The sequence below is a fragment of the Leptinotarsa decemlineata genome, unplaced genomic scaffold, assembly GCF_025532065.1.
Source record: "Leptinotarsa decemlineata unplaced genomic scaffold, Ldec_3_MD MMD2_tig00000010_RagTag_RagTag, whole genome shotgun sequence".
Taxonomy (NCBI): Eukaryota; Metazoa; Arthropoda; class Insecta; order Coleoptera; family Chrysomelidae; genus Leptinotarsa; species Leptinotarsa decemlineata.
This window is the reverse complement of record NW_027412538.1, coordinates 12,462,951-12,490,795: the sequence shown is the minus strand read 5'-3', so window position 1 is coordinate 12,490,795 and position 27,845 is coordinate 12,462,951. Positions and strand designations below refer to the sequence as shown.

Here is a 27,845-nt window from a genome sequence, read left to right as displayed (position 1 = left end):
AAAACTGGGATCTTGGCGTACCGATTCAAATCTGCCGCAAGCAGAATCAAGTTATAGTCTACGCACTTCGCAGGTGTAGTAGCTAACAGTACCACCAGTGAGACGCAAATTCTTCGAGTCCGGTACCTTGCTGAGTTTTTTAGTGTTGTCAGACTGACCCGTGGAGCCATGAAGTACTTGACAAGTGCAGTAGTGTTTGTTTTTGTTTTCCAAAAAGGTAAATACGCAGTACTGTTGAAGAATGTATACAGGGTGAGCCGTGACACAAATAAACAAACATTCTCTTCAATTTGAGTTATCGTCTAAGCCGAGGTGAAACGAAAAAAGCGAAATTAAATTTAGATACACTTCAAAACTGAATTATTTCAATACTACTTCTGAAAATCGGATATTGATAAGTTAACTACCACTTCTTAACATTTATCACGTGTAGTATCTTACTTATTCCAGATTATTGAGCCATTAGGTAAGCAAGTCATCAATCGGGGTTTTTATTGATTTGTCAAAGGCATTTGATACTGTTCGAAATTCTGTTAAACGAAATTCTGTTAAACACTCTGGAGAGTATGAGGGGAAACACAATCAAATTATTGAAGTCATATATCACAGATCGTAAACAGATAGTTAGTATAAAAGATATAAAAAGCAGTGAAAGGACAATTGAATGTGGGGTTCCACAAGGAACGGTTTTGGGACCGATACTATTCTGTTCATACGTAAACGGATTATTTTCAGCAGGGTCCTGTGGGAACATAACTAGTTTCGCAGATGCCACAGCTATTGTCTACTCCGGAGAAACATGGCTAGATGTCAAAAGACAGACACAAAATGACCTGGAACTAATGAAAGATTGGTTTGATTATAAACAACTATCACTGAACTTTAAAAACAACATACTTCTTACCATTCTGCAACAACAGACCCTCCCTACCACCGTACCAAACCTTAATAATCCAAAATACCTTCCAAATATGCTCAACTACAAATATATTTGGGTGTTATTATAGACCCTCACTTAAGATGGAATTTTCATATAAACTATCCAGTGAGAAAATTCAAAAGTATCCTATTTAAGTTCCGGCAACTCAATGACATTCTGGATCAGAAGAAGAAAATAAAGATATATTTAAACCTTGTGCAAAGCCACTTATTATACAGGGTGTAACTGAATAAGTGTTAAACATTCAAGGAGGTGATTCCTCATCGAAAAACAGATATCTTTCATATAAAGAAACTTCATTGGAGCATCCCTTGTCACGATACAGCCCCTTAAAGGGGGTATATAAAATTTGCATAACAATTTTTTTCACAAGCACTGAGAAAGTTACAATATTGAAATTGATCTGACGTTTTATACTACCAAAAAGACACTTAGCCAGTAATTTATTTGGTTTACCCCATGGTGGCAAGGGGTGGAAAACGCAACCCCTAAAATTTATTTCCAATGTAACTTTTTGTCTTATTATTTGTTCACCATTTAAAAATTCATTTCCGATAGCTTGTTTCATTCTAAACAAAAAATGTCTCTTGAATTTTTTACCCAAAATAAACCAGTTCGCAGCAAAAAATTATTTTACTACAGAGATACATCGTCATAAATACGAACTGAATTTATTGTTATTTTGTAGTTAGTACCTGCATTAAACGATTAAAGGGTAATCAACAAAACTAATGTATTAACAACAAAACACACAACACGTAGAAATCATAGTAAATGTTCAATATGTCTACCTTCAGAAATTACGCATGCTTTTAGACGTCGACGCATTGAGCGATGCATTCGCTCGAATATTCCTGGAGTCTCTCTGATTACCCTACACGCATCGATGATGCGGTTTCTCAAGTCCTCTACATCGCAAACAGGAGTACGATGAACCAAATGCTGTAAATGGATCCAAATAGAGAAATCGAGAGAATTGAGATACGGGAATCGAGCGGGCCAGTTCTGTGGTCCTCCTCGACCTATCCACTGATTTGCGAGCCCCATCATGCATGAAAAACATCCTTTCTGACGCCCAAAGGAACTTCCTCCAGCAGTACTGGATGCACTTCTCGTGAAAATTGAACGTATGCCTCATCATTCAATCGAGAAGGTAGAAAATGAGGCCCAATTAAATCATCCCCAATAACTTCGAGCCACACTTTAAGAGAAAACTGTTCTTGATGGTTAGTTTCGACAATAGCGTGAGGGTTTTCATCAGCCCATATGTGGTAATTATGAAAATTAATAATCTTGTCCCGAGAAAAACTACATTCGTCTGCGAATTCTATCGTCTTCAGAAATTAACAATTTCTTCTAATCATTTCCAGCACCCAATTGCAAAATTCAAGACGGTTCGGAAACTCTCACGGTAACAGTGCCTGTACTCGTTGCAGATGGTAAGGGTATAAGAGTTGCTCCTTTAAAATTCGAAATACCGTCATATGATCAACATTTAGCTGGAAAGCAATCTTTCTAGTACTGAGAGTAGGTTGTTCTTCAATCAAATTAAATATTGCTTTCTCAAGCTGTGGTGTTCGTACTTCTTCGATGGCGACCACAATCCTGCGTTCTTTCGTCGAATGAACCTTATTCTCTTAATCGAAGTCGAGCAAATATTCTATGTGAAGAATACTGCCGTTGAGGATACATTTCAGAATATCTTCCAGAAGCTTCTAACCCATTCCCCTGCGACAGACCGTAAACGTAATGCATATAAGCCATTTCCTCATTTGTGTATGCCATTTTAATAACAAGTGAATTATTAAAGTAACAAATTAAGAACAGAACAACAACACACAATTAGTATTAATTCAATTTCGAAAATTCAGAAACTGACAGGGTCATACCAATTTAATTGTCACGATGGGAAATAGCGACCTACTAGATAGATTAGTTTCGTATTTTCGCATTTATGACGATGTATCTCTGTAGTTGTTCGTAAAATACTTTTTTGCTGCGAACTGGTTTATTTTGGGCGAAAAACCAAAGAGATATTTTTTGTTTAGAATGAAACAGGCTATCGGAAATAAATTTATAAATGGTAAACAAATAATAAGACAAAAAGTTACATTGGTGAAACAGCACTTTTTTTCTTCAAATGGATCCGTTTTTTGCGATTTCGTTCTTCAAACGCTCCTATGTAATAGTCGCTGCTGATGGCTTTTTCTTTTTCAAGATAAATCGGTGTCCATTTCTTTTGTAGGCTCTGGTACCGATTCTTTGGGTACTTCAGGGAATATTAATTAATCACAGCCGGATGGATACACACATCTTATAATGAGGCTGTCATTCAAGAGGAGTCTCACCTCCATCGATTTCTAACTCGAATAACAATTCTATATTGTTCTTATTTTTTTACCTGGAGAGCTTCCATTAATAGTTGTTTGATTCGCACAGTTCCATAAGATTACGTGAAATGTCAAGGTTGATAAACAAATTTCGTAGGATTATTGTGTTCCAAGTCGTTAGGTTTCGTAATTTTCATGTTTGCCATCATATTCCCGGAAAAGTCGGTAATTTTGCACTGCACAAGCAGTACATGAGATAATACCATGATTATATTGAATGCGTGAATGCATTCTAACAGATTTTGAGAACATACGGGGTGTGTCCAAAAAATATTAAAATTTCTCAGGCTAACCACTTTCTATCAGCAATTTTTTTTGTTTTTATGTTGGTAAACTTGTCTCCAACATATGTTTACAATTTCAACAGCATGGTCAGCTTGTTGATGGTAGATTGGTATCATCCATACAAAATTAAAATGGGTACACCAATTAACTGAAGATGACCCTGATCGAAGAAGAGAATTCTGCGAAATCATGACGGAAACCATTGCAAGGTATCCTACTATTTTCAACTGCAATGTTCACAGACCAAAATTGCCGTTATTGGAGTGACACCAACCCTCACGTGTTCTGGGAAACACATACCCAATATCCAGAAAAAATGAACGTTTGTGCAGGAATATTGGGAAACCATACTGTAGGACCTCTATTTATTGATCAAAATTTGACAGGGGAACTGTATTTGAATATGCTGGAAACTACTGTTGACCCTCTCATCACTGAAATCGTCAAAGCGAATCCTAATTAATTCTATATGGATATAGGCATGAAAGTTAGAAGTTTTTTGCGTGTTCTGCTATCAAAAAAAATTGATCAGAAAATTTGCATCGAATTTTGTGTGAAAACTTGAATTGTTGGCTCAAAACCACATGGAATGTTTACAGCCCAACCAGCAAAATTGTTATATGATTTCACGGTGCTGCAACATTTTCATTTCATTGGTATTTTATAATCACTTGTAAAATGCCAATTGATTATATTATTAGACGAGCCGTGGACACATTATATTTGTAGGCAATAGAAGTGTTTTATAAATTTGTCATCGAAACGTTTATGAAATAAAACTTAAAGAAAGTTATAAAATCGTCACGAATTCATCACAGAAACGTGTTTACAACTTACTTATAAAACATATTTTCCTATGAAAGTGAATTGTTTTGTAGTAGTTTTATAAGACTTTTTGCGAAATTTGTCTTTATAAAAATTTTCCAATCTCATTTCATAACTGCTTCCTGTAGCTTTGATGAAATCTTTTTATTGGAATGCTTTCTAACACAATTTTGTTTTTATTACCATATTGTCACTTCAATGATAATTTTCCAACTATTTTATAGTATGGTATATTTACTACAATTCCAGAACAATGAAGTTACTGCTATAAAATCAAATTGCTTTCGCGAATATATATTTGCTGTCGCCAAGAATAAAGTGACCACTCACCATACAAACTAATCTGCTTTGTTGAGAAGCTGGGTTTATTTGGCCGAGTGTGAATAGGTGTGAGCCACAATAAACCCTTGCGGGTTGCAGTGAAGGGTCGAAAAGATCCACTCACTTTAGACCTAACCTAACATTAGCTTCGGAGGTCGTGTAATGTGTATGTTGTCAATTTCATTTGACTATCGTCCCGATAATATTGGTCATTGTAAAAAAATAAGAAAAGTGGTTCATTCTAGACAAAGACCCACGTAACCTAGTACTTCATACAAGCACATAATCTAATATATAAAAATGGATGTTTGTTGGTTGGTAAGTGATAAATCGCTCAACCGATCGTGATGAAACTTGACGTGTGTAAGTAATTTTTTATAGAGAAGGTTTTTAGGCTATCAATTTTTCTGTAACTCGCCAGTAGATGGCGCTGTAGAACAATTTTTAAAAGCACTGTTCTATAACGCTGCGCACGTCTAAGTTCGTTGGTAGTACTAATTAGTACTACAACTATCAACTAGTATAGTAATATTTACAGCTGAAAAGTACATTGATATTATAAGATTATATTATTTATAAGAATCTGCGTTGAGTTTTGGACTGGGTGACACAGTGAATTTTTATATAATCAATATTTTTTCCAAAAACATTAGTGGAAGAATGGTTCGCCTAAATTTTGCTAATAATAGGCTACATATTTGTCAGTAAAATTCAATTTGCATTTCAAATATCAATCTTTGAAGCACAAACTTAACGGTTTTATAAGTACAGAAATGAAATTAATGAAATGGCTTCAACTTTTCTATTTGTTAGTGACATATCTATTTATCGTTATCGTTTTAGGCTGCATTATATTAGAACGCTCACTTGAAACTACTAAAAAACTCTTATGAAATTGTATTTCGATTATTTTATGAGTATCTTTACAAAAATATTTTTTGAGTTAGTAACTGCCGATATGTTCTTAAAACTGTTTTGTAGCTGTTTGCGAAAAGATAGGGAGTAATATAGACTCTAAATGGAAAACCTACAGTTGAGATGTTTCTTCAAATACCTAAATTTTGTCTCGTGAAGTTACGCAGCATAATGCTCTGATCATTATTAGTTTTCATACAGGATATTGCGAATGTTTTCTGATTTTCTTCTACGTCAATTTGAATTGCCTAATTTGTAAATGAATCCGTTCAAGCATTCCACACTACTTGAGAATATTCAGTACCTATGTTATTATTTTATGCCTAACAGTTCTTTTATTTTTGTGTTTTATAAATTATTTTTACAGAATTCAAGAAATCCTCGTGAAAAATTTGTCATACGTTTGAAAAAATACAAATCTTGTTATACCATTCTTGACGAATGAAACGGCATTAAAAGAACAGTTATTAAATTAGCTGTGGGAAGTTCACAGAAAAATATTGACCATAACAATACTATGATGTCGTTTCGTAACAATATATTTTTGATGAAGGTGATTCGACAACATGCCAGTCATGTACAAACAATCGGACTTCTGAATTGATCCACGACAGCGGTTATGAGAAAGATCTTCATTTCTTTTACGAATTGAATCATTTCTTCAAATTCAACATTCGTTGAGCATATATAGAAGTGCTAACTCATTACTATAACCAAGTTTTCATTCTTTGAAAACTGCAGAAAATGCATGACTAGCCCAAAGATATGTTTATCCCAGCCTGTAGAACGAATGAGCCTGAAACGTTTCAGAATTTCACATATTTTTTATATTCGCAGTGAATAATGAAAGATGAGTCAGTTATTTACTAACTACTAATCAGAGAAATGTGTGACGTATTTGTTTACAGCTTTAGTAAAAAATAATGACAGTAAATTGCAAGTGTTATGACTAAGATGAATATTCGAAATTCATCGTACAGGAAATCTGTAAAGCAAGTTCTCACTGACCAGGTGTTTTATAGTGTTCAAGAGTACTTTGATAAAGATATGGATGGAATTCTGAAATAAAATTATTCCCTGTTCAAGCACTGCTTATGTTGATTTTAATAGCTCCTGCAATTTTGAAAACAGTGTCTGTTTATCTTATTTATTTATATATTTTATCTATTGCCTTCCTTATTTACCTGTTAATGTCTGACTATTCGTTCATTTAGGATGTATATAAATATGTATGTGTGTGGTATTTATGTGCGTTTATATATGCATTTTCATTTATTTATACAGTGCTTTTCAGATAAAAGTATCCACCTTTAATAACTTTTGTAATACTGGTATTTAGGAAAAATCCAAAAACACGTCAATTTATGTTGGAAGGGGCAAGCATTATGGCTTATTTAAACTTACTGGAAAAGCCACCCCCTCACCCCTAGCATCATCCCTTTTTTTAAATTACTTCTCATATTTTTTATGTAAAATTTGGATAGTCCTCTTTGAGCTGATTTCAAAAATGTATAATACTTGTAGGTTAAAGTGGTTAGTTTATGAGATAAACAATTTTTCTTTTAATAGCACAAATTTCACTTATTTTTTACTTTCACCTTATTTGCCTGTAATAAAATGGGTTGTATAACAATTCAAACTCTTTATTTCTGTTCGAATTTTCACTTGTACATCTTCAATATTTGCTGGTATCGTTTTATAAATAACATTCTTCAGATGGCCCCACAGAAAATAATCCAAAGGATTTAAATCTGGTGACCTGGCTGGCCATTCAGTGGGTCCACGTCTACCAATCCACCTGTTCGGAAAAATTTCATCTACGTACCTTCTAACATCTACAGCATAATGTGGAGGTGCACCATCCTGTTGAAACCATGAACTTTCATCAAAACCTCCAGGATTACGTCTGCTGGGAAATAAATTACGTAAAGTAGGTACGAGATACCCCCTTAAAAAGTCAAGGTACTTTGCCCCGTTTAAATTACCTTCGATAAAGTAGGGTCCAATGATTCGATTTCGTTCAATTCCAGCCCATACATTTACCTTTTGAGTATTGTGTATGATGCTCACGCATCCAGTGGGGGTTTTCTTTTGCCCAGTATCTACAATTCTGATGGTTAACCTCACCATTTAACGTGAAAGTGGACTCATCAGAAAAAATAATGTTTTGTATCAAGAGAGGGTCTCGATGACATTTATCCATCATTTCTTCGCAAAATTGGAGTCGTCTATCGGGATCATCTTCGTTTAATTCTTGCACAAGTTTGATTTTATAAGGATGCCATTTTTCAAGCTTCAATAGTTTGTGTACCGTTGTTTTGCCAAACCGATTTCGCGACTAACTTTACGAACAGAAGTGTGCGCATCTTCTTCAAAACTCAGTAAAACATCTAATGCTGTATCAGCATTTGCAGGGGGACGACCTGATTTGCGTACATTTGCAACCATACCAGTTTCTCGAAATTTCGTTTCCAGCTTACTGACTGTTGAACGCGTTATAGGTCTTTCTGAATATTTATCATTGAACAAATTGCACACTTCCATCTGAGTTCGCGATCTGTCTCCATACCCAATCATCATAAGTATTTCAATTCTTTGTTTTACACTTAACTCCATTTCTACTCCCAATTAAATCTGAGCAATCATTCGAATATTCACGAATACCAAAAATATTGTAATACTAAACTGTCACTGAACATCAATAAATTACTGAACAAATAATGATATTTCACAAAAAACTAGACGACTATGTTTTTTATAAATGTAGATAAGAAATAATTTCTTTCATATTCTGTCTGCTAGACCACAAGTACCAAACATGTTTGGAAACAGCTCATTTTTATTACTCTAAACATGTGGCAAACTACGGGGTGTTACATTTAAACTAATTGCCGCTAGACAATAAGTATTTTTGATAATATTGTTAATTCACCTAATAAAGAATGTTACGCGTTACTTTATTAGCACACACACAACTACTGTATTTTTGTCTACCCTGTACCAATTGGAATCAACATGTGATACATTTTTGGAATCAGCTCAGCTAGAGTAATCCGAAAATTGAGACAACATGGGGGTGTTCCATTTAAAAAAAATGACGGTGACGTCATTACTCGAACGTAATTCACCCTGTATATTAGATTATTATTTTGAAATACGGTAAATTAACATCAAAAATCGACGTGTTTCAGGATTATTTCTTAAAATGACCTGTTTAGCTAAAAATGAATTTGTTCCATACTTTACGGACACAGTGTATGTATATTTTGTATCAGCATTGCTCCCGTGCGAAGCCCAGGCGGTTCGCTAGTTAAAAATAAAACGCCTGCCTTCAACTGTCAAAATTTCACTCCATTTTCTGAACAATGTTCAACTCACTTCAGATTTACAATTTCGAAACAAAAACAATAAACATTCCTTCTCAACTTTAATTTTTGTTGTTGTGTTCTACTTTTGTCACACTTCTGAATACCCAGCCTTCAGAAAAATCAATTTGCAAAAACCTTTTCATTGAGTGACATGATAAAAAGTCTCCAATCTTCCCTTGTTCTGAGTTCACTATCAGAAGCACGTCAGTCATCTCATATATGGGCCGGTAATAACACCTGACTGACTTGAAAAATAATCACCTAATTATTCAAACGATCCTGTTTCCACGGCATGCTCAACCTTGGATTTGTCGGATTCCATTACGTGAGCAGCGTCACATCGTATTGTTTATTGTTATTTTTTTCGTGACATTCGAGACCAAACCGCAGAACACCTACCACCAATTAGAGATGAATGGAAAATCTTGTAAGGTTGAAGTTTTAGTTAGATGTTCGTAGGGTTGGTGCTCCATCAGAGATGGAGTTCTGGACTGAGCATCTTTCCATAGAATAGAATAGAATAGAATAGAATAGAGTTGAGTAGAGTAGAGTAGAGTAGAGTAGAGTAGAGTAGAGTAGAGTAGAGTAGAGTAGAGTAGAGCAGAGCAGAGCAGAGCAGAGCAGAGCAGAGCAGAGCAGAGCAGAGCAGAGCAGAGCAGAGCAGAGCAGAGCAGAGCAGAGCAGAGCAGAGCAGAGCAGAGCAGAGCAGAGCAGAGCAGAGCAGAGCAGAGCAGAGCAGAGCAGAGCAGAGCAGAGCAGAGCAGAGCAGAGCAGAGCAGAGCAGAGCAGAGCAGAGCAGAGCAGAGCAGAGCAGAGCAGAGCAGAGCAGAGCAGAGCAGAGCAGAGCAGAGCAGAGCAGAGCAGAGCAGAGCAGAGCAGAGCAGAGCAGAGCAGAGCAGAGCAGAGCAGAGCAGAGCAGAGCAGAGCAGAGCAGAGCAGAGCAGAGCAGAGCAGAGCAGAGCAGAGCAGAGCAGAGCAGAGCAGAGCAGAGCAGAGCAGAGCAGAGCAGAGCAGAGCAGAGCAGAGCAGAGCAGAGCAGAGCAGAGCAGAGCAGAGCAGAGCAGAGCAGAGCAGAGCAGAGCAGAGCAGAGCAGAGCAGAGCAGAGCAGAGCAGAGCAGAGCAGAGCAGAGCAGAGCAGAGCAGAGCAGAGCAGAGCAGAGTAGAGTAGAGCAGAGCAGAGCAGAGTAGAGCAGAGCAGAGCAGAGCAGAGTAGAGTAGAGTAGAGTAGAGTAGAGTAGTATAGAGTAGAGTAGAGTAGTATAAAGTAGAGTAGAGTAGAGTAGAGTAGAGTAGAGTAGAGTAGAGTAGAGTAGAGTAGAGTAGAGTAGAGTAGAGTAGAGTAGAGTAGAGTAGAGTAGAGTAGAGTAGAGTAGAGTAAAGTAGAGTAGAGTAGAGTAGAGTCGAGTAGTATAGAGTAGAGTAGAGTAGAGTAGTATAGAGTGGTATAAAGTAGAGTAGAGTAGAGTAGAGTAGAATAGAGTAGAGTGGAATAGAATAGAATAGAATAGAATAGAATAGAATAGAATAGAATAGAATAGAATAGAATAGAATAGAATAGAATAGAATAGAATAGAATAGAATAGAATAGAATAGAATAGAATAGAATAGAATAGAATAGAATAGAATAGAATAGAATAGAATAGAATAGAATAGAATAGAATAGAATAGAATAGAATAGAATAGAATAGAATAGAATAGAATAGAATAGAATAGAATAGAATAGAATAGAATAGAATAGAATAGAATAGAATAGAATAGAATAGAATAGAATAGAATAGAATAGAATAGAATAGAATAGAATAGAATAGAATAGAATAGAATAGAATAGAATAGAATAGAATAGAATAGAATAGAATAGAATAGAATAGAATAGAATAGAATAGAATAGAATAGAATAGAATAGAATAGAATAGAATAGAATAGAATAGAATAGAATAGAATAGAATAGAATAGAATAGAATAGAATAGAATAGAATAGAATAGAATAGAATGGAATAGAATAGAATAGAATAATCTGAAAAAGCAGAACATGATATGTTAGAAAATAATTTGGTACACAAATGTTACTGCTTCATTAGACTAGTCAACTAAAATCAGAATATATACCTATTTATAGGACTATTCTACATACACAACCTACTTTCAACGCTAAAATTTGTTGAAAAAGGTTAAAAAAGGTCATACTCAGTCATTTAAAAATTCCTTCACAGAATAGAATGCTTTTCTCAGCAAGAACTTACTTAAAAGAGATTTAAAAGTTTTAAAATCATTGAAATTTTTTTCACTGCCATATTTGTTCTTGAAATAATTATAAAATACGATGCCTTTGTATATGTGAGAGCATTGACCAATGGCAAGTCTCGAAAACTGCTGCTGCAAATTCCCTGCACTTCGTGTATTTATTCCATTTATTTTTTTAAGTTTGAAATAGTTTGAAATATGTACAAGGATGGCACAGTTATAGAATAGATAATTCAGTAAATATTTCTTTACAAAGCAGTTTTTACTCAGTTTATTACATAAGCTGTTAATATGGTTTTCCCAGCTTTGTTTATGGTCCAAGGTAATACCTAGAAACTTCGTTGATGTGACCTGTTCAATACTTTTGCCATCAATTCTAATCAGTGAACAGAACGTATTATTGATGTTTTTTGGAATGAATGAGATAAAATTTGATTTCTCTGTTCACACACAAGCCCTTACTGGTACGCCATGTGTGAAATTGGGTCGCAATGGTGTTGGCAGTTTCTATTGTTTTTGCTAAGTTGTTTTCTCTCACTATCATCGTTGTGTCGTCTGCCTACATTATTCTGTGCTCTTGTTTGCATGTTGAGGTGATATCATTGACAAAAATAGTGAACAGTACTGGACCCAGTAGCGATCCTTGCGGTACCCCTATATTTACAGTTTTCTCTTCCGATGTTGCACTACCCAGTATCAATACTTGTTTTCGATTTTCGAGATACGATGTGAGGCAATTTAGTGGCGTCCCTCCAACACCAATGTGATAAAGTTTCTCAACTAGAAGATTGTGATCGACCGTATCAAACGCTTTACTCAGATCAAAGAAGAGTACAATAGAGCTGCTATGGCATAATTCTGTCATAGCAGAACTGGTAGACTTGTTTTGTCAAAAACCGTCTTGAGATGAGCCTAAGAGATTTCGAGATTCAAGGAAACTTGTTAATCTCGTGTTGAAGGCCATGTCTATGATCTTTGCAATCTGACTCTGTAAGCAGATATTTCTATAATTATTCATGTCATCTCTCGACCCTTTATTTTTATAAATAGGCATTGATTTAGAGATTTTCAAGGAATCAATGTACTTTCCAGAGGTGAACGATTTATTAATTATATGTGCTAATGGTTTGCTTATTTGCTCTTTCACAAAACGAATTACTTTGCCATCTATTTCGTCGATACCAGCTGACGGTTTCGATGTAGTTTTTGTGATAATTGATTTCACTTCATAGGGTGTTATTGGTGTTAGAAAGAATGAGTGCTCATATATTGGTGGCATCGTTAGCCCACTACGGTCTGGGATAGAACCTGATGTGTTAGTGAAATAATTACTCAAAATGTTGCAGATTTGGATTGGGTCAGATACTGTGTTATTGTCTATAATTAATTGGTTGATTGTGTTACTATTTGATACACCTCTTTTTTCATTCACTATTTTCCAGCTCTCTTTTGTTATATTCGATGAATTCTCCACTCTATTATTATTGAATGTGTATCTTGCTTGCCTCACTTTCTCTATATAATGTTTTAGTAATATTACTCATTTCGCATAACATTTTGTGGTATTCTTTCATATCATTATTATACAATTTTCTCTTCGAATTAGACCTGTTGATTTTTTTCAAGTTGAATGCATTATTATAGTGATAGATAAATGAACTATAGAATTCATCGAACATAACATTCAAGACAGAAGAGCTATAGACTTCTTGCCACTGTTCTGAAGTGATTAATTCATAAAAGATTGTTAAGGTTTTTTCTCGGTTTTTTTCAGTGTTATACCATTTGAGAGACAGAACAAAAGTAATTGGAAAAACTGTTAGGAACTGTAAGAAGCAGACTACCAAGTCTCAACAGAATAAAGCTTGATTAAAGAATGTAAACTGCAGACCGAAAAAATTGCAAAGCATGAGCCAATCGATATTCCGACATCTTCGGCAACGTTCCTTATAGTGACTTGACGATCCTCCATAGCAATTTTATCCACTTTCTCGACATTTTCATCGGTTGTTGATGGCGTTGTAGGCAATCGTCGTCATTCACATCTTCTCTTGGCTCAGAGTACAATCGTCGTATATGCCACTGTCAACATTTCAAGTGTTTTTAAGCACCTAATGTGAACGAATGTTATTGACAATTCACATAAACCAGGAACACCAACAACCTGAACATGCTGAACAGCTGAAACTGTATATCAACGACTTATTGGAAGAAACCAAGAATCCAATATATTGCTTTGCTGAAGACAGCACACTTACAGCACACCGACAGCAGGAGGCTGAATGTCTTAATGAGGATCTAGAAGAAATTTCGAATTGAACCAAGTTCAATTCAATGATACAAAAACCCAGGCGTCGGTTTTCTCCAAACAGATAAATGTTTCCGAACCGCATATAATAATGACAAAATGGTTTAGACTTTCCTGGCTGAGGTTTTCAGTGTCACTGTTTTTCGAGTTTGAAAGCCGTAGATCACAATCACCTTTTTTTTTTAATACTGTACTATAACTAATTTTTCGACAATGTTAAAGCAAGGATTGCATCATTTCATGTCTTTTGGGAAAATGTTTTCACTCACTAGATGAGTGTTTTGAAGGAACGTTTTTGATATTAATTTCGTCTTGTTATATGTATTTTCATGTACTTCTATTGTGACAACTTGTGTATGAGGTATTTTTGTTTCACTTTGTATGTACTACAAAAACTCCACCAATTTGGTTTCCATAGTTCAGCAGTACATTTCATTAAATCCTACTTATTTCAACGCGAACAGTTTGTATCTTATAACGGCTATAATTCATTTTATTACAATCCTTCATCTGGAGTACCTCAGGGGTCGAATCTCGGACTACTTCCGTTCTTATTATTTATTGATGACCCCAGTAATTATGTCGATTGTAATAAATAATTTTTCACAGGTGATTTTAAAATATATTCACCTCTCGGAACTGTTGAAGACTATAATACATTGCAACGACAGTTGGAAAATATACAGATTTAGCGTGAAGTTGACAAACTATATCTCAATGCATCCAAATGTAGAGTAGTGTTTTATCATAGGGAAATGTTAGTCGTCGAGTACAATTATCGAGTAAATACAATTCAACTGTCACGAAGTAACTATATCAAAGATCTTGGTGTATATTTTGATAAAAATTTGTCTTTTTCTAACCACATTAGATCAAATGTAAGTGAAGCATTGAAAGTTTATGGCTTTATAGTTCGCAATTGTAGATCTTTTTTAAACATATCTGCTCTATTTACTCTTTATCTAGCCTACATAAGGTCTGTTCTATGGTTTCCATTCTACAATTGCTACATTAATTGAAAAACTTCAATGTCATTTCCTAAAGTTTATTTACCTCAAATCTCATGGTATCTATCCTGATAGAGGTATTCCATATGAATCCATTACCATAACATTCAATATTGAAAATCTCGAATTACGCAGGAAACTTGCCGGAATAATTTTTTTGTATAAATTACTGCACAACAATATGGATGCTATCGAGGTGTTATCTCTTATAAATTTCTGTGTGCCTCATTTTGAGAACTAGTACGAAAACTTTTTACAGCCGAGTGTCCAAAACTAATTTGTACCTCAAGTCACCTATCTTTAGCATTTGCAATAATCTCAATTTAATTTCAAATTTGTGTGATATAAATTTCGATTCCCTAGAATATATTGTTGAAACTGCATCTCAGTATTTCATGGAAAATTTTTAATTTTCTGGAATAGTTTTTTTATATTAGGTATTATTTTTTATATATTTTATATATTATTATTATTACTTTGAATAATGTTCATATTTTTATTTATGACATGTTTTATATCATGTAAATTATCTAAAAAACGAATAAAGTTCTTTTTTTTTTTCCACCGTAGTGTGCGCTGGTCAGGCCCTATCCCCCGAAGCCCCGATACATTCGGGAGGGCGCGCCAGCATAATCAACCAATGACCACTACCCACACCGTGGGGTAAGTGATCATTGGGTCCGAGAATCATGTGCCCTGAGCAAACGCAGTGAGCCTTCTGCATCTGTGCGGCTAAGATTTCTGCCTTAGTGCGGCAAGCCGGTATGATATTGAGATTTGAGAGTAGAGAGGACATCATTCCACCAAGGACTCCAATAATCAGAACAACCATCTTGACAGAGTGATCTGGATCGAGTCTGCGGAGTTCGAAGAGAAAATCTCGATATTTCATCCGTTGTTCGTCCTCTTTTCTGACGATATTCGTCTCGCCAGGAGCTGAAAACTCCACGACAAATATCGTTTTGGTCTGGTGGTCGAGAAGGACTACATCAGGCTTATTAGCTTATATGAGCCTGAGGGTGAGGAACGAATAGTTCCAATAAATTCGGCACTTCTCGTTCCCCACAACGGATTCAATATCCCCCGGAGCGTAGGGCAACACCGGTGTCTCGTCAATACCGTAAGAGTGCCGTAGATGGTAATATAGCACTCTTAGGGCCGCGTTATGTCGATGGATATAGGCCGAGACCGCATATGCTGGACATGCTGATAGCAAGTACATTAGGGTCTCGGGCGCCTCGCGGCAGGCCCTGCACCTTGTGTCAGGAACCTCTATACCTATCACGCGACTGCGGTAGACTAAGGTGTTGAAGACACCATCCTGGCAAGCCATGATGAACCCCTCAGTTTCCGACTTCAGCCCACTCGACCTGAGAAAAGCGAACGTCAGGCGCTTTGATAAGCCAAGGTCTTCAATATTATTGAAGAAGACCCCATGCATTGGCTTATCCCTGTGTCTCCGCAGAAGTAAGGTGATCTCTGCGGCTTTTATCTGAGCTTTTTGCTGAACGGGTCCAACTAGGTGACAGAGTTGTAGTCACCTCGTTCAGAGTCGAAAACTATACCGAGTTCATCAGCTGCTCGGGCAGCTACCCTAAGGACAAATGCTCCAATTCCTGCTCTCTCATGGTCACGGAACATGCAAAGAAGGGGATCCGAACTCCTGACGACTTTACAGGCTGTATCCAGTACCATTCTGTCATGTAGACACTCCAAACTCAAAAGTCCACGGCCTCCCTGTTGTGGGGGGCAGTACAACCGTGAAACGGACGATTTGGGATGCAAAGATGCATCATTTTTTGGGTCTTTACGTCGAGTTGATACAGCTCCTCCCGAGTCCACTTCACCACTCCAAACGAGTAGAGTAAGATTGGAACGGCAAGCATATTTGTTGCAGCAACTTTGTTCTTCCCCGACAGTTCCGATGACCAGATCAGTTGAAGTTTGTGCTGCTTGTGGATGGCGTTGTTCCACCTCGAGGTAAGTATACGTCTCTCCGGCATCCAGATGGTGTAGGATGCTTCCATTTACGAGCTGCACATCCTCTCCGTAGTCACCGCATCGTCCTCTCTTGAGATGAACCATTCCACATTTGTCTATCCCGAATTTCATACCGAGAGCATGCGTGTACTCTTCCACCACCCTCAAGGACTGATGGAGATCCTTCTTTCCAGAGGCATAAAGTTTAAGATCAAGTTCTTATTATTATTATTATTATTATTATATTTTATTATCTATATTATAATTTTGTTATTCATTTTCTCAAATTGTATATTTCTAATTATAACGATCCATATTACTTTTTAACATACTTAATTAACCCTATAAATGGTTTTTAACCGTTGCTAATGAAGGCTATCGTTATCATTATCATTATTATTATTTTACTTTATTTTTGATTGACTATTCATATACATATATCATGCCAAAAGGATAATCAATATTCTTACGGCCGGGAATAACTGTATGAAAGCTATTTTCCGGGTTTTCTGACCGTGGTCTGCAGGTTTTTATGCATGACGTTTCATCTAGTGCTGCGGTAGACTACTGCAGTAACTACTATATCCGTACTGGGCGTTCTACTTATATCGTTCTTAATTGTATAAACTGTTCGTGTTTGTGTACCTCGAAGGACTGGTAGCCAGCTTTTATTAAAATGCATTGTAGTTATTGCGTTGGATACAACAGGAACAAGAACCAGAGCACCAGCTCGGGTATTGCGACCGTCACCACATCACCACATACCGCAGCAGTAGACGAAACGTCTGGCATAAAAACTTGCAGACCACGGCCGGAAAACCCGAAAAATAGCCTTCATACAATATTATTATTATTACAATTCAAGTCTGCAGTTCTTTATATCTCTTGAATACATTTTATTCCAGCGACTGCCCTTCAGTGTTGGAGTTGCTCCAGCGACATAGACCCACAATGTAGGGATACGTTCAACCAATCGGAAATTTTATCCAGAAGAAGCGGCGATTCACTGTACAACAACTTACAACAAAATTATGACAGACAACGAAATGACCCCAACTACTACAACCAAGGGCAATATAATCCCAACTTGAACAACCAGCGGCAGTATGATCCCAACTTCAACAATCAAAGGCAGTTTGACCCGAACTTCAACCGTGGACAAGTACCGTTCAATCAGAACTTCAATCCCAACTTCATCAACGGGAGATCTCCGAGACTGGAAGTTTGTGACGAAAATGAAGCCAGGAATAGGAGGATGAAGAATGTATGTTTGAAGGAAGTTGTTAAAGGTTAGTAACAATATAGATATACAAGTGAAAAAGTTGAAAGAGACAATATCTTTCCAAATCATATTCATACCCCGGTTATATTAAGAGACTGATTCCTCATCAAACCTCCCATATTTCTTGCGATATTCCCTATAAGTTTCCACTGGAAGTTACAGAGAAATATGAACAAGTCAAGAATTATCATCTTCGCCCAAACTCAAAGGTTTGCCATGTATCTATCCAATTCAGTTTCAAGCAGTTCAGCTTCAAATCCCTCATAATCCAGTCATTCAAGCTTAAATTAGGTAAGAATCTCGTAATTCGAGATACCCAGCTGTAAGTCTGTGAATACTTGTATATTGACACCCTAAAAGTTGTCTCAAAACCTACATATGGTAGGGTGTAAGCAACTATTAAATTTCAAGGTCAGAGGTCACAAAAATCGGTTTTTTGCGCTTTTTTTGGAAATAACTCATTTTCCATGGGTTTTTTGCTATTTGTATTCATTATCAATATTGTAGAATACAATATTCTCTACAAATTTTGTTCAAAAAAATTTTTTATACGGTGAACCGTTTTCGAGATAGAGAGCGGAGAGCGCGCGGTCACAGCATCACTTCAGGTCAACCGGTGCCTCCGGTCGAAAACGCGGTCGAAATATAGTTGATGAACTATCGATAAATCAATGATTATAAATATTTGTCAATTTTTATTAACTATTATATTATATTTTATCATTTTCTTCATGCATTATATCTATATCTATTCAATAATACTGATAACCGTTTACTAAAATTAAAAAATAATCAGGAGAAAAACTCAAATCATAATATAATTACATTCCCATTTACACTAATGACATTTTAAATAGAAAATAATGTAGTGCCTCTTTAAAATCTGTAAATTTTAAAATTCTTCCACTACGTCGAAAATTATACCTGCAAGAGTGGTTATGGTTCGCGATGCGGATGCAGGAAAGCGGGCTTGCAATGCTCTTTAGCTTGTGGCCAATGTAATGGGCAAGCTTGTCTCAATGCTCTACCATATCAGAGCGACATTAACGAAGATGGAACCTTTGACCCCGAAATCATGGAAGAACTTGAGACAAATGTCGTTGAAGACGATAATGAAGACCAGTTTGAAATTTACCAGCAGCCAGAAGACGACGATGAAGAGGAAGAAGATGATTAAAATTATAAATTGTAGTTTTTGTACCCTTCATTCCATTTCTTTACTTTCAATAAAAATAAATGTATTCAATGATATGTTTTAATAAAAAGATTAATTCATAATTTATTTGTTTTTTTTTTATCATGTAAGAAGTTATAAATATTAATTAGGTTAAAATTCAAATATAATTCCTATATTTTCATTAACAATTCTGCAATTACATGGGCAGGTAAGTGTTGTTAAATAAATTAATACTGAATAAAAAGTAGATAAGTTAGGAAAAAAATGATAAAATATAATATAATAGTTAATAAAAATTGACAAATATTTATAATCATTGATTTATCGATAGTTCATCAACTATATATGGCGCGTTTTCGACCGGGGGCACCGATTGACCTGAAGTGATGCTGTGACCGCGTGCTCTCCGCCCTCTATCTCGAAAACGGTTCACCGTATAAAAAATTTTTTTAAACAAAATTTGTAGATAATTTTGTATTCTACAATATTGATAATAAATACAAATAGCAAAAAACCCATAGGAAATGAGATATTTCCAAAAAAAGCGCAAAAAACCGATTTTTGTGACCTTTGACCTTGAAATTTAATAGTTGCATACATCCTACCATATGTAGGTTTTGAGACATTTTTTAGGGTGTCAATATACAAGTATTTACAGACTTACAGCTGGGTATCTCGAATTCCGAGGGAAACTTACTATAATGACTGGACTATCATCCAAGACATAAGCGTCCTGGCTGAGATGTTTCAGGATGTACAACTCTGAGATTTCATTTTTCGTTGGTCAATCAAAATCCACTATGGAGTGCAAACCACAAAGAACTGGCCAATAGAGTTTGTTACAATGCTTGGATTCCTTCAGAAGGAAAGAAACTCTAGATGGAGATGAAAAACCAACGTGTTCGAGGTGCAAGGTTCTCCGTATTTTAGTAATTCATTTGAAAAGAGTATCTCCAACGCAAAGATTTACAGACGAATTGAATGTTGACGTTGACTTTTCTTTAGAAGGATCAGAGATATGAACAGTTATGCAGCAGACAATATGGCTCCTTGTCGTTATAATCGATATGCTCACTGGGACTACTTACAACGGACATTACACAGCATATTGCAGACACCTATACAGTGACACGTGGCACAAATACAACGATTCTTACGTGTCCTCAATTTCATCAAAATCGTCAGAGCTCTGAAGGGAAAATCACTTGTGGTGTTCCGCAAGGATCAATAACTGGTTCTGTTCTCTTTATAAATGAAATAAACTCGTATTTCAATTTTCGACTAGAAGTAGAATCATATCAATTGGTGATGATAACAAAATGTGTCTGAAATAAAATCAACATTAGAATAACCTCCATAAAGTTATGTTGAAACTAATAGCTCATAAGTCAATATTATTATATTTACCAATACTATAAACCTTCAACTGATAAAAATTCGAGAAAAAATAAAATATATCAATTCTGTAAGTATAATTCACTCTTAAAAATGTTTGTAAGATTTTACACATTGCCATAGAACTCTATTTTTGACAATTCATATACTACCTCTGAGATATAGTAGATCACCAATTAATGGAATTATATATGGAATAGAAAATCATATAACACAAAAAATTGTCTATTTCAGTCTAGGATATTCAAAATCGCAATATTTGAACACTATTCAATTTTAGTCAATTCATATCCTACCTCTAAGATATAGTAGATCACCAATTAGTGGAATTGTATATAGAATAAAAAATCACGTACCAGAAAAATACTAGGAATGATCCATTTCAGTCTAATATATTCATCAGTATTCTATTTTAGTCCATTCATATCTTACCTCTAAGATATAGTAGATCACCAATTAGTAAAATTGTATATAGAATGATGAATCACCATATCAGAAAAAATATTAGGAATGATCTATTTCAGTCAAATATTATTAAAATCACAGTATTCTCTTTTAGTCAATGCATATCTTACCTCTGAAATATAGTAGACCACCAATTAGTGGAATTAAATATAGGATAAGAAATCACGTACCATTTTGATTTAATATATTCATCAGTATTCGATTAGTATTTTATTTTACTCCATTCATATCTCACCTCTAAGACATAGTAGATCACCAATTAGTAAAATTGTATATAGAATGAGGAATCACCACATCAGAAAAAATATTAAGAATGATCTATTTCACATATTCAAAATTACAGTATTCTATTTTAGCCAATCCATATCCTACCTCTAAGATATAGTAGATCACCAATTAGTAAAATTGTATATAGAATGAGGAATCACCATATCAGAAAAATATTAGGAATGACCTGTTTCAGTCAAATATATTAAAAATCTCAGTATTCGATCACAGAGTGTAAAACGACACTGGATTGTACTTTGAGATCTTCAAAAACACCACTAAATAAAACAAAAACAAGAAATTGTTTCAGATATACAGCAACTGATCATGTTTTGCTATTCAATCATTCAAATTCGAATTTCTAGTATCGATAATTATCATTCAATAAAATAAAATGTGTGGTAACAAACTTTTCGAAATGAAATGTTCCAAAAATAACTGTTTCTTTATATCCTACTGTTTTTTATTCATCCTATATAAAACTGAGTCATTTCAAATCAATCAATCAAACAATGCACAAAGAATAAATACTAGGATTAAACTATCGGTCTTCAAAATGTTTCTTATTTTGACAACACAAGTTTTTGTTTTGTCAAAATCAATACAGTTGCTGTTTTGTTGTGGTTTTGTCCATTTGATTGAAATTGCGTTGAAACCTATCTCCAATCTTTTGTCCAGTTGTTTTTGATTTTTAAACATTCAGTTTTTTCCAGGGATATTACTATTGGCCGATTTTAAATACAATACACAGTTTTAATCAATTGTCTATTACTCGATTAATCGAATATCTGAGTAAATGTAGTAAACAAAAGAAAGGAAAACTTTTGAGGTCATTGAATCTAAGAACTTTCTCTATACATGCTCGTGAAGCGAGTTTTTAATATTTGAATACCGAGCATTTGATATTTCGAATGCCATCCATGGGAAGTATGTCACTTTAGAGAAACATTTTCTTTCTGAATATAGTTTCCGCAGGGCCGATCTCAGGCACATAACAAGGTGTGGATTTTCGACTGTAAATTCAAAAAATTGAATGGATGGGTAATCTAAACGCCTTAAACAATTTTTGCATGCTTCACAGTGACAGATGAATTCGAGGTAGATTATAGTGTTTTCAGTTTTGATTTGAATTAAAATTAATTTTGTTTACTCCGAATACCAACTTGTAGTTTTGTCACCACTGAATTTATAGTCAGGGAAGGCACATGGATTTGGTGAAGCAAGTTATAAAAACTGAAAATATACCAAACAACTTATCAGATATTCTTACACCAAGCGATTAGTAAAACGCTCCAAGTAGAAGCCTGGGCAGGATGATATTTTTGAAAATAATGTTGAAAATTGATTTCTATTCATCGGCAGTTGAAAATAATATTTCATAAGTGCAAAACCTAATAGAGAATGTGCAATATAAGTTGTTTCATATGTTCTCTCGGGCAATTCTGCTTTTCAAAATATTTTTAAATAGAGGAGATACAATATCAGAAAAAATATGATGAGAGAGATAAAACAAAAACAATATTTCAGTTCTGTAAGGAATGTCTGTGAAAAACTCAAAAAAAAGCATGGAAATAGTTGAACATTTTTTGTACAAAATAAGCTATTTTCTGTAGATTTTTCAAGGACAAAACACTAGCATATACACACAGTTCTCCAAATGAAAGAGTTCTTAAGCAGTGAATTTCGAGGTGTACTGAGTTGAACTTCAAAACGATGAGCAGCCACAATCTGTCGCGTATTTCTGATATGACGATAAACATGATGATGATGATGATGATGATGATAATGATAGTTTATTAGTTCTTTAGATTATGTTTAGCATAATATAGAACAAGTCAGTATAGTACAGTATCAGTATAAGACAAATTAATATTAAAAACATTTCACACAAATTGTAGTCAATATAATTAATATAGTTATTGAGGTAACTAAGTGCATGGAAAGATGTAAACGGGCTCAATATTGAATAATTATTTGTTATTGGTTCTTATTACTGTTTCATACATAATACAGAACAAGTCAGGTGTCAGGAACAGTTTGTCCACTCGAGTTTTCGATTATACAAATAAGATACATAACTTATAAACAGATTACTGATCATACATAAAAACATCTAAAAACAATAAAAACAAGTGAAATAAAACAGAAATAAAATATGCATGCATACATAAAATATACAATCAGTTAAAATCTGTGTCTCCCAAATACTCACTGTACAAATATATTTTTACAGCTTACTCTCCTGGCCTCTCTAACTGCTCTTTTCTGGAGTTTGTGTACCCTATCGGCCTCCTGTGCTACTCCCCATACTATGATTTCATATGACATTACTGACAGTGTACAAAATATATTATCATCAATACAGATTTTTCGACGCTCTTCCTAAGTTGATACAGGAGATAACACTTTGTAGCTAGTTTTTTGCACACTTCATTTATATGGGTAGTCCATGTACAGCATTCATTCACATACAGCCCAAGGAACTTCGTAGAAGGTGCCTGAGTGATAGATCTGCCGTTAGATTTTAGCAACAAGCTGTGGTCGAGTTTATTATTTGAGTGACTGAATCTTATGAACGCTGTCTTCCCCATGTTCAAAACTAAATCAAAATCAAATCAAATCAAAATATACTTTATTGCCTGAAGAACATAATTCTCATTGACAAAGTCGTTTACAAAATAAAAGAACAAAATAACACAACAATCACCTTTAGATACATATATCGATATGATAAATAGTGAGGTAGAAAAAGTGATAATAATTATAATTGGACTACGATAGACGCACATCTGAGTCAAAGGAAATTTGATACATTATCCTCGTACTGGTCAACAAAATATGAAATATAAGTACATGAAAATAATAAAAATGATCACAATTTTATATACATATATACACATATATACACATACATACATATACACATATACATACATACACATACACACACATATACATATATAACTCTAAAACACTTAACAACAACATGTACAATTATACAATGCATGTACATAAAATATTAAAATTGTCACAATAAAAATTTGCTTTGTACGAATATTAACAACAAAGAGGTGTAAATATAAAATGAAGTTCATATAAATATAAATAAAATATAAGTATCACTGAAACACATTAAATAATAATGTATAACGAAGTCGAATTTCACGCATTAAAAGTTCATACAGTAGAATTCATCTAATGAGTAGAAAGCATTCGTCAATAGAAGTTTTTTTACAGTACTTTTGAATTGTTTTTTGCTATCTAAAATTTTTATCTCATTTGGTAGGTGATTGAATAATTTTTTACCATTATAAAATATGGAATTTTTTATTTGTGTCGATGTTGGAATTGGTAAGGTTATATTTAGTGCTTGTCTTGTGTTGTATTGAGACAATTCATGAGGTTTGTTTTTAAATTTGCTATGCATGAGACATACTGATTCTAAGATAAAAATACAAGGTAATGTTAAGATTTTATGTTTTATAAAGAGTGGCTTGCAAGAATCCCGGAATTTAGCTTTGCACATATACCTTACTGCTCGTTTTTGCAAAACAAAAATCATATTGAAGACATATCGACTACATGATCCCCAAAAACAGATTCCATATCTCAAATGTGAATCGATTAAAGCATAATACACACTTTTTGCCATATCTACACCAAGTTCCCATGAAATGGTTCTTACAGCGAAACATCCTGATGCCAATTTTCTTCTGAGTTTTTCAATGTGACTTTCGAATTTCAATTTATCATCTATATATAAACCCAGGAATTTTGTTTCCGACATATAACTTATCACCTGATTTCCTATATGAAGTTCTTGAAGATTACATTTGAAAGTTAGGATGTTAGTTTTTGATATATTGAAAGACAACCTATTAGCATCACACCAATCTTTAACTTTTCTAATATCATTCTCAATCATTTGATGCAATTGTGTGCCATTTTTATCATGCCAAAGTATTGTGGTGTCATCTGCAAATTGAGTGAACTCTCCGGAAATATCAATTGAGGCTAGATCATTTATATAGACTAAGAAAAGGGTGGGTCCCAGAACTGATCCTTGAGGTACCCCCCATTTAATTTCTAATTTGTGTGATAAGTTGCCTTGAAGAAATACGCTTTGACTCCGTCCGGATAAATAAGACTCAAACCACTGGATTGCTACATCTCTAAACCCATATTTCTCTAATTTTTGCAACAGAATTTTGTGATTAACACAGTCGAAAGCCTTTGTCAGATCACAGAAAACTGCTGCTGCAGCTTCCCTATCATTCAGATTCAGGTAAACGTTTTGAAGAAGGTTGAAAATTGCATCATTGCATTTGAAGCGAACCATTCCTCAGATGTTTTGATTTCTTCATTGGTCTTCACGTCTGTTTGCTCTACGTTGCTGTCTGTAGCTATGAGGCAGGTGTCGTCTGCATAAATTTTACAACTTTCATTATAAATGTCATTCACGTATATCAGATATAACAGAGGACCTGAAACGGAACCCTGGAGAACCCCTACATCATATATTGTTTTTAAAGAAGTGTGATTGTGTGTGTTGATCTGTTTCCGAAAGCCATATTGACGGTCGCCTAAGATGTTGAAGCCTTCTAAATATTTAAAGATATGGTGGTGTACGGCGAATTGTGATATATTAAATGGTGAATAATTGTTTTAATGTTGCGCGTGTGCTTTTTTCAGATCACCGGGAACTGTTTATAGTTACAGTCTCACTAATTAATAGTTTCAGTTCTTAGGTATGATTACATAAACCCACCGTTATTGTTTTATTTTTGAAAAATCACAAAAATTAGGTTTGTTGCTGAAAGTATTCTCAGAAAACTGTACCTTGGGTCATAAAATATTAAAAATGGGTTAGATATTTCTGAAAAACTGCTAATACTGGAAAAGAGCATTAGGAATGATATTTCCAAGACTGCATTTCATTGTGAATACAATTTAGTAAATACAAATTTAAACTTACAGATTTTTTAGACCACCTGATTGATACTGATCTTTTTTTTTTTCAGGTAACAACTATGTTAGCATTGTTCGTCGATGTGAACTGATTCCCTTAGAAGCTTCTGTCGGCACTTGTCAGCAGAACGTCAATAAGGGACTCTACTTGGGATTTTGCGAGTATTGCGACTATGACGGATGCAACTCAGCTAGTGGTCTGAGAACCAATTTATTTTTAGCATCCGTCGCAACATCTGTACTTATGTTTCTCCGTTACTAATTGATTATCAATTATTTGTTATTAGTTGTTTCCAATGCAAGTTGTTATTCCTTTTGCAATAGAACATACACAAAGGACCTTAGTTATTACCAGAACTTTCCAGTAGGAAAGTATATATTGAAAAAGAATATGGGGAATGAGTTGTGTTTAACATGGATGAATACAAAAATCATATTTTCCACAAATGGGTGTTAGTTTGTAGAATCTTTGTGAAAATTCTTTTTAAATATTATTTGCAGAAGTGTATGAACAGTTACCTCATTTACATTTAACAATAGTTGTGCTTGCATGATAAAAGCTACATTTTTCTTCTCTATTTGATAGGTACTTGTTTTGTTCAAATTAGAGTTTAAGCACCTGCATTTATTCTGAAAACAAAGTTTTATGTAAATAAAAACAATATTATTTAGGATTACGTTATATTAACAGTAAGTTAGGTTTAGTGAACCTGTGTATCATGTAGTAAGAGACTACCATGCTACAATCAATAAAATGTTTCAATGATGTGTTTGTAATTTCACAACTTCATTGACAATTGGTGTACATCATCGCACATACATGGACACATACATCAAGGATTTGCTCCAGGGTGACCACATGCGGCAGATTTCTACTTTTTCGGTATATTTTCAACACAAATTGAAAAACTGCAGTAGATGAGTTTTCACCGGTAGATTTGGATAAGATGCTTAGGCGATAGAAATTTCATGTAGATGGCGACATCTACAGCAAATGACATGAATTAATTATTTCTAGGTTCTGCGCGCTTCGTTACACAGAACACAAAACGGATACAGATCATGAAACATCCATTTCGTGATTGCTTGTTACTGTTTTCTGAATATCTCCGACCTCCGAATAGAGGAAGAAGAAAAAGATAATAATACATAACCTCATTTCACCTTTCGTTTTCAGACTTTCACAGAATTGAAAGTTCAATTTTAAACACGGAAACATTTCTGTTTTCGAATATTGAAATCTAATACTTGAAATAGTCCCAGTGTTCAAAATAACCAACAACAAAAAACCAACTAGAAAGCAACTTGCTTTTTCAAGTATTAGACCACGCCCATTGGTTATATCCCTAAGAGGCCAACGCCTTCTAGATTCAGTGAAGCTATTCAAATGTCTTTACAAGCGCCACCTAGTGATTGAAAACTCAAATTTTCACTATGTTGGTGTTCTTCAAACTTTAAATCAAAGAGTACAGCACTTCAAATACATTGCAAGAGATTTCGGTAGATTTTCAACAGTCCCAAAAATTTTACCTGATTGCATATGTTTATATTTTTATTATTATATTCAAAGGTATAACTCTGGCAAGGATCTATTTGTAAAATGAATTATTTGAGTTTTGTCAATATTAAGTAGTGGGTCATTTGCTGTGAGGAAATTGTTTAATACATCTAGCACATTTATTGTCTTTGTCACGACCAACTGAGAGTTCT

At 34.6% G+C, this 27,845-nt stretch overlaps 2 protein-coding genes across 2 annotated transcripts in view; both read left to right on the top strand.

Moving 5' to 3' along the window:
* LOC111510203 (myrosinase 1) overlaps positions 1 to 27,845 on the top strand; it is a 408,217-nt gene that overhangs the window by 122,960 nt on the left and 257,412 nt on the right. The window lies entirely within an intron of this gene.
* On the top strand, positions 30 to 26,901 carry LOC111510179 (uncharacterized). The gene is made up of 3 exons (XM_023166068.2): positions 30 to 217; positions 17,487 to 17,870; positions 26,189 to 26,901. The coding sequence occupies exons 1-3, from the start codon at positions 169 to 171 to the stop codon at positions 26,395 to 26,397; spliced, it is 642 nt and encodes a 213-aa protein (XP_023021836.2). The 5' UTR covers positions 30 to 168; the 3' UTR covers positions 26,398 to 26,901.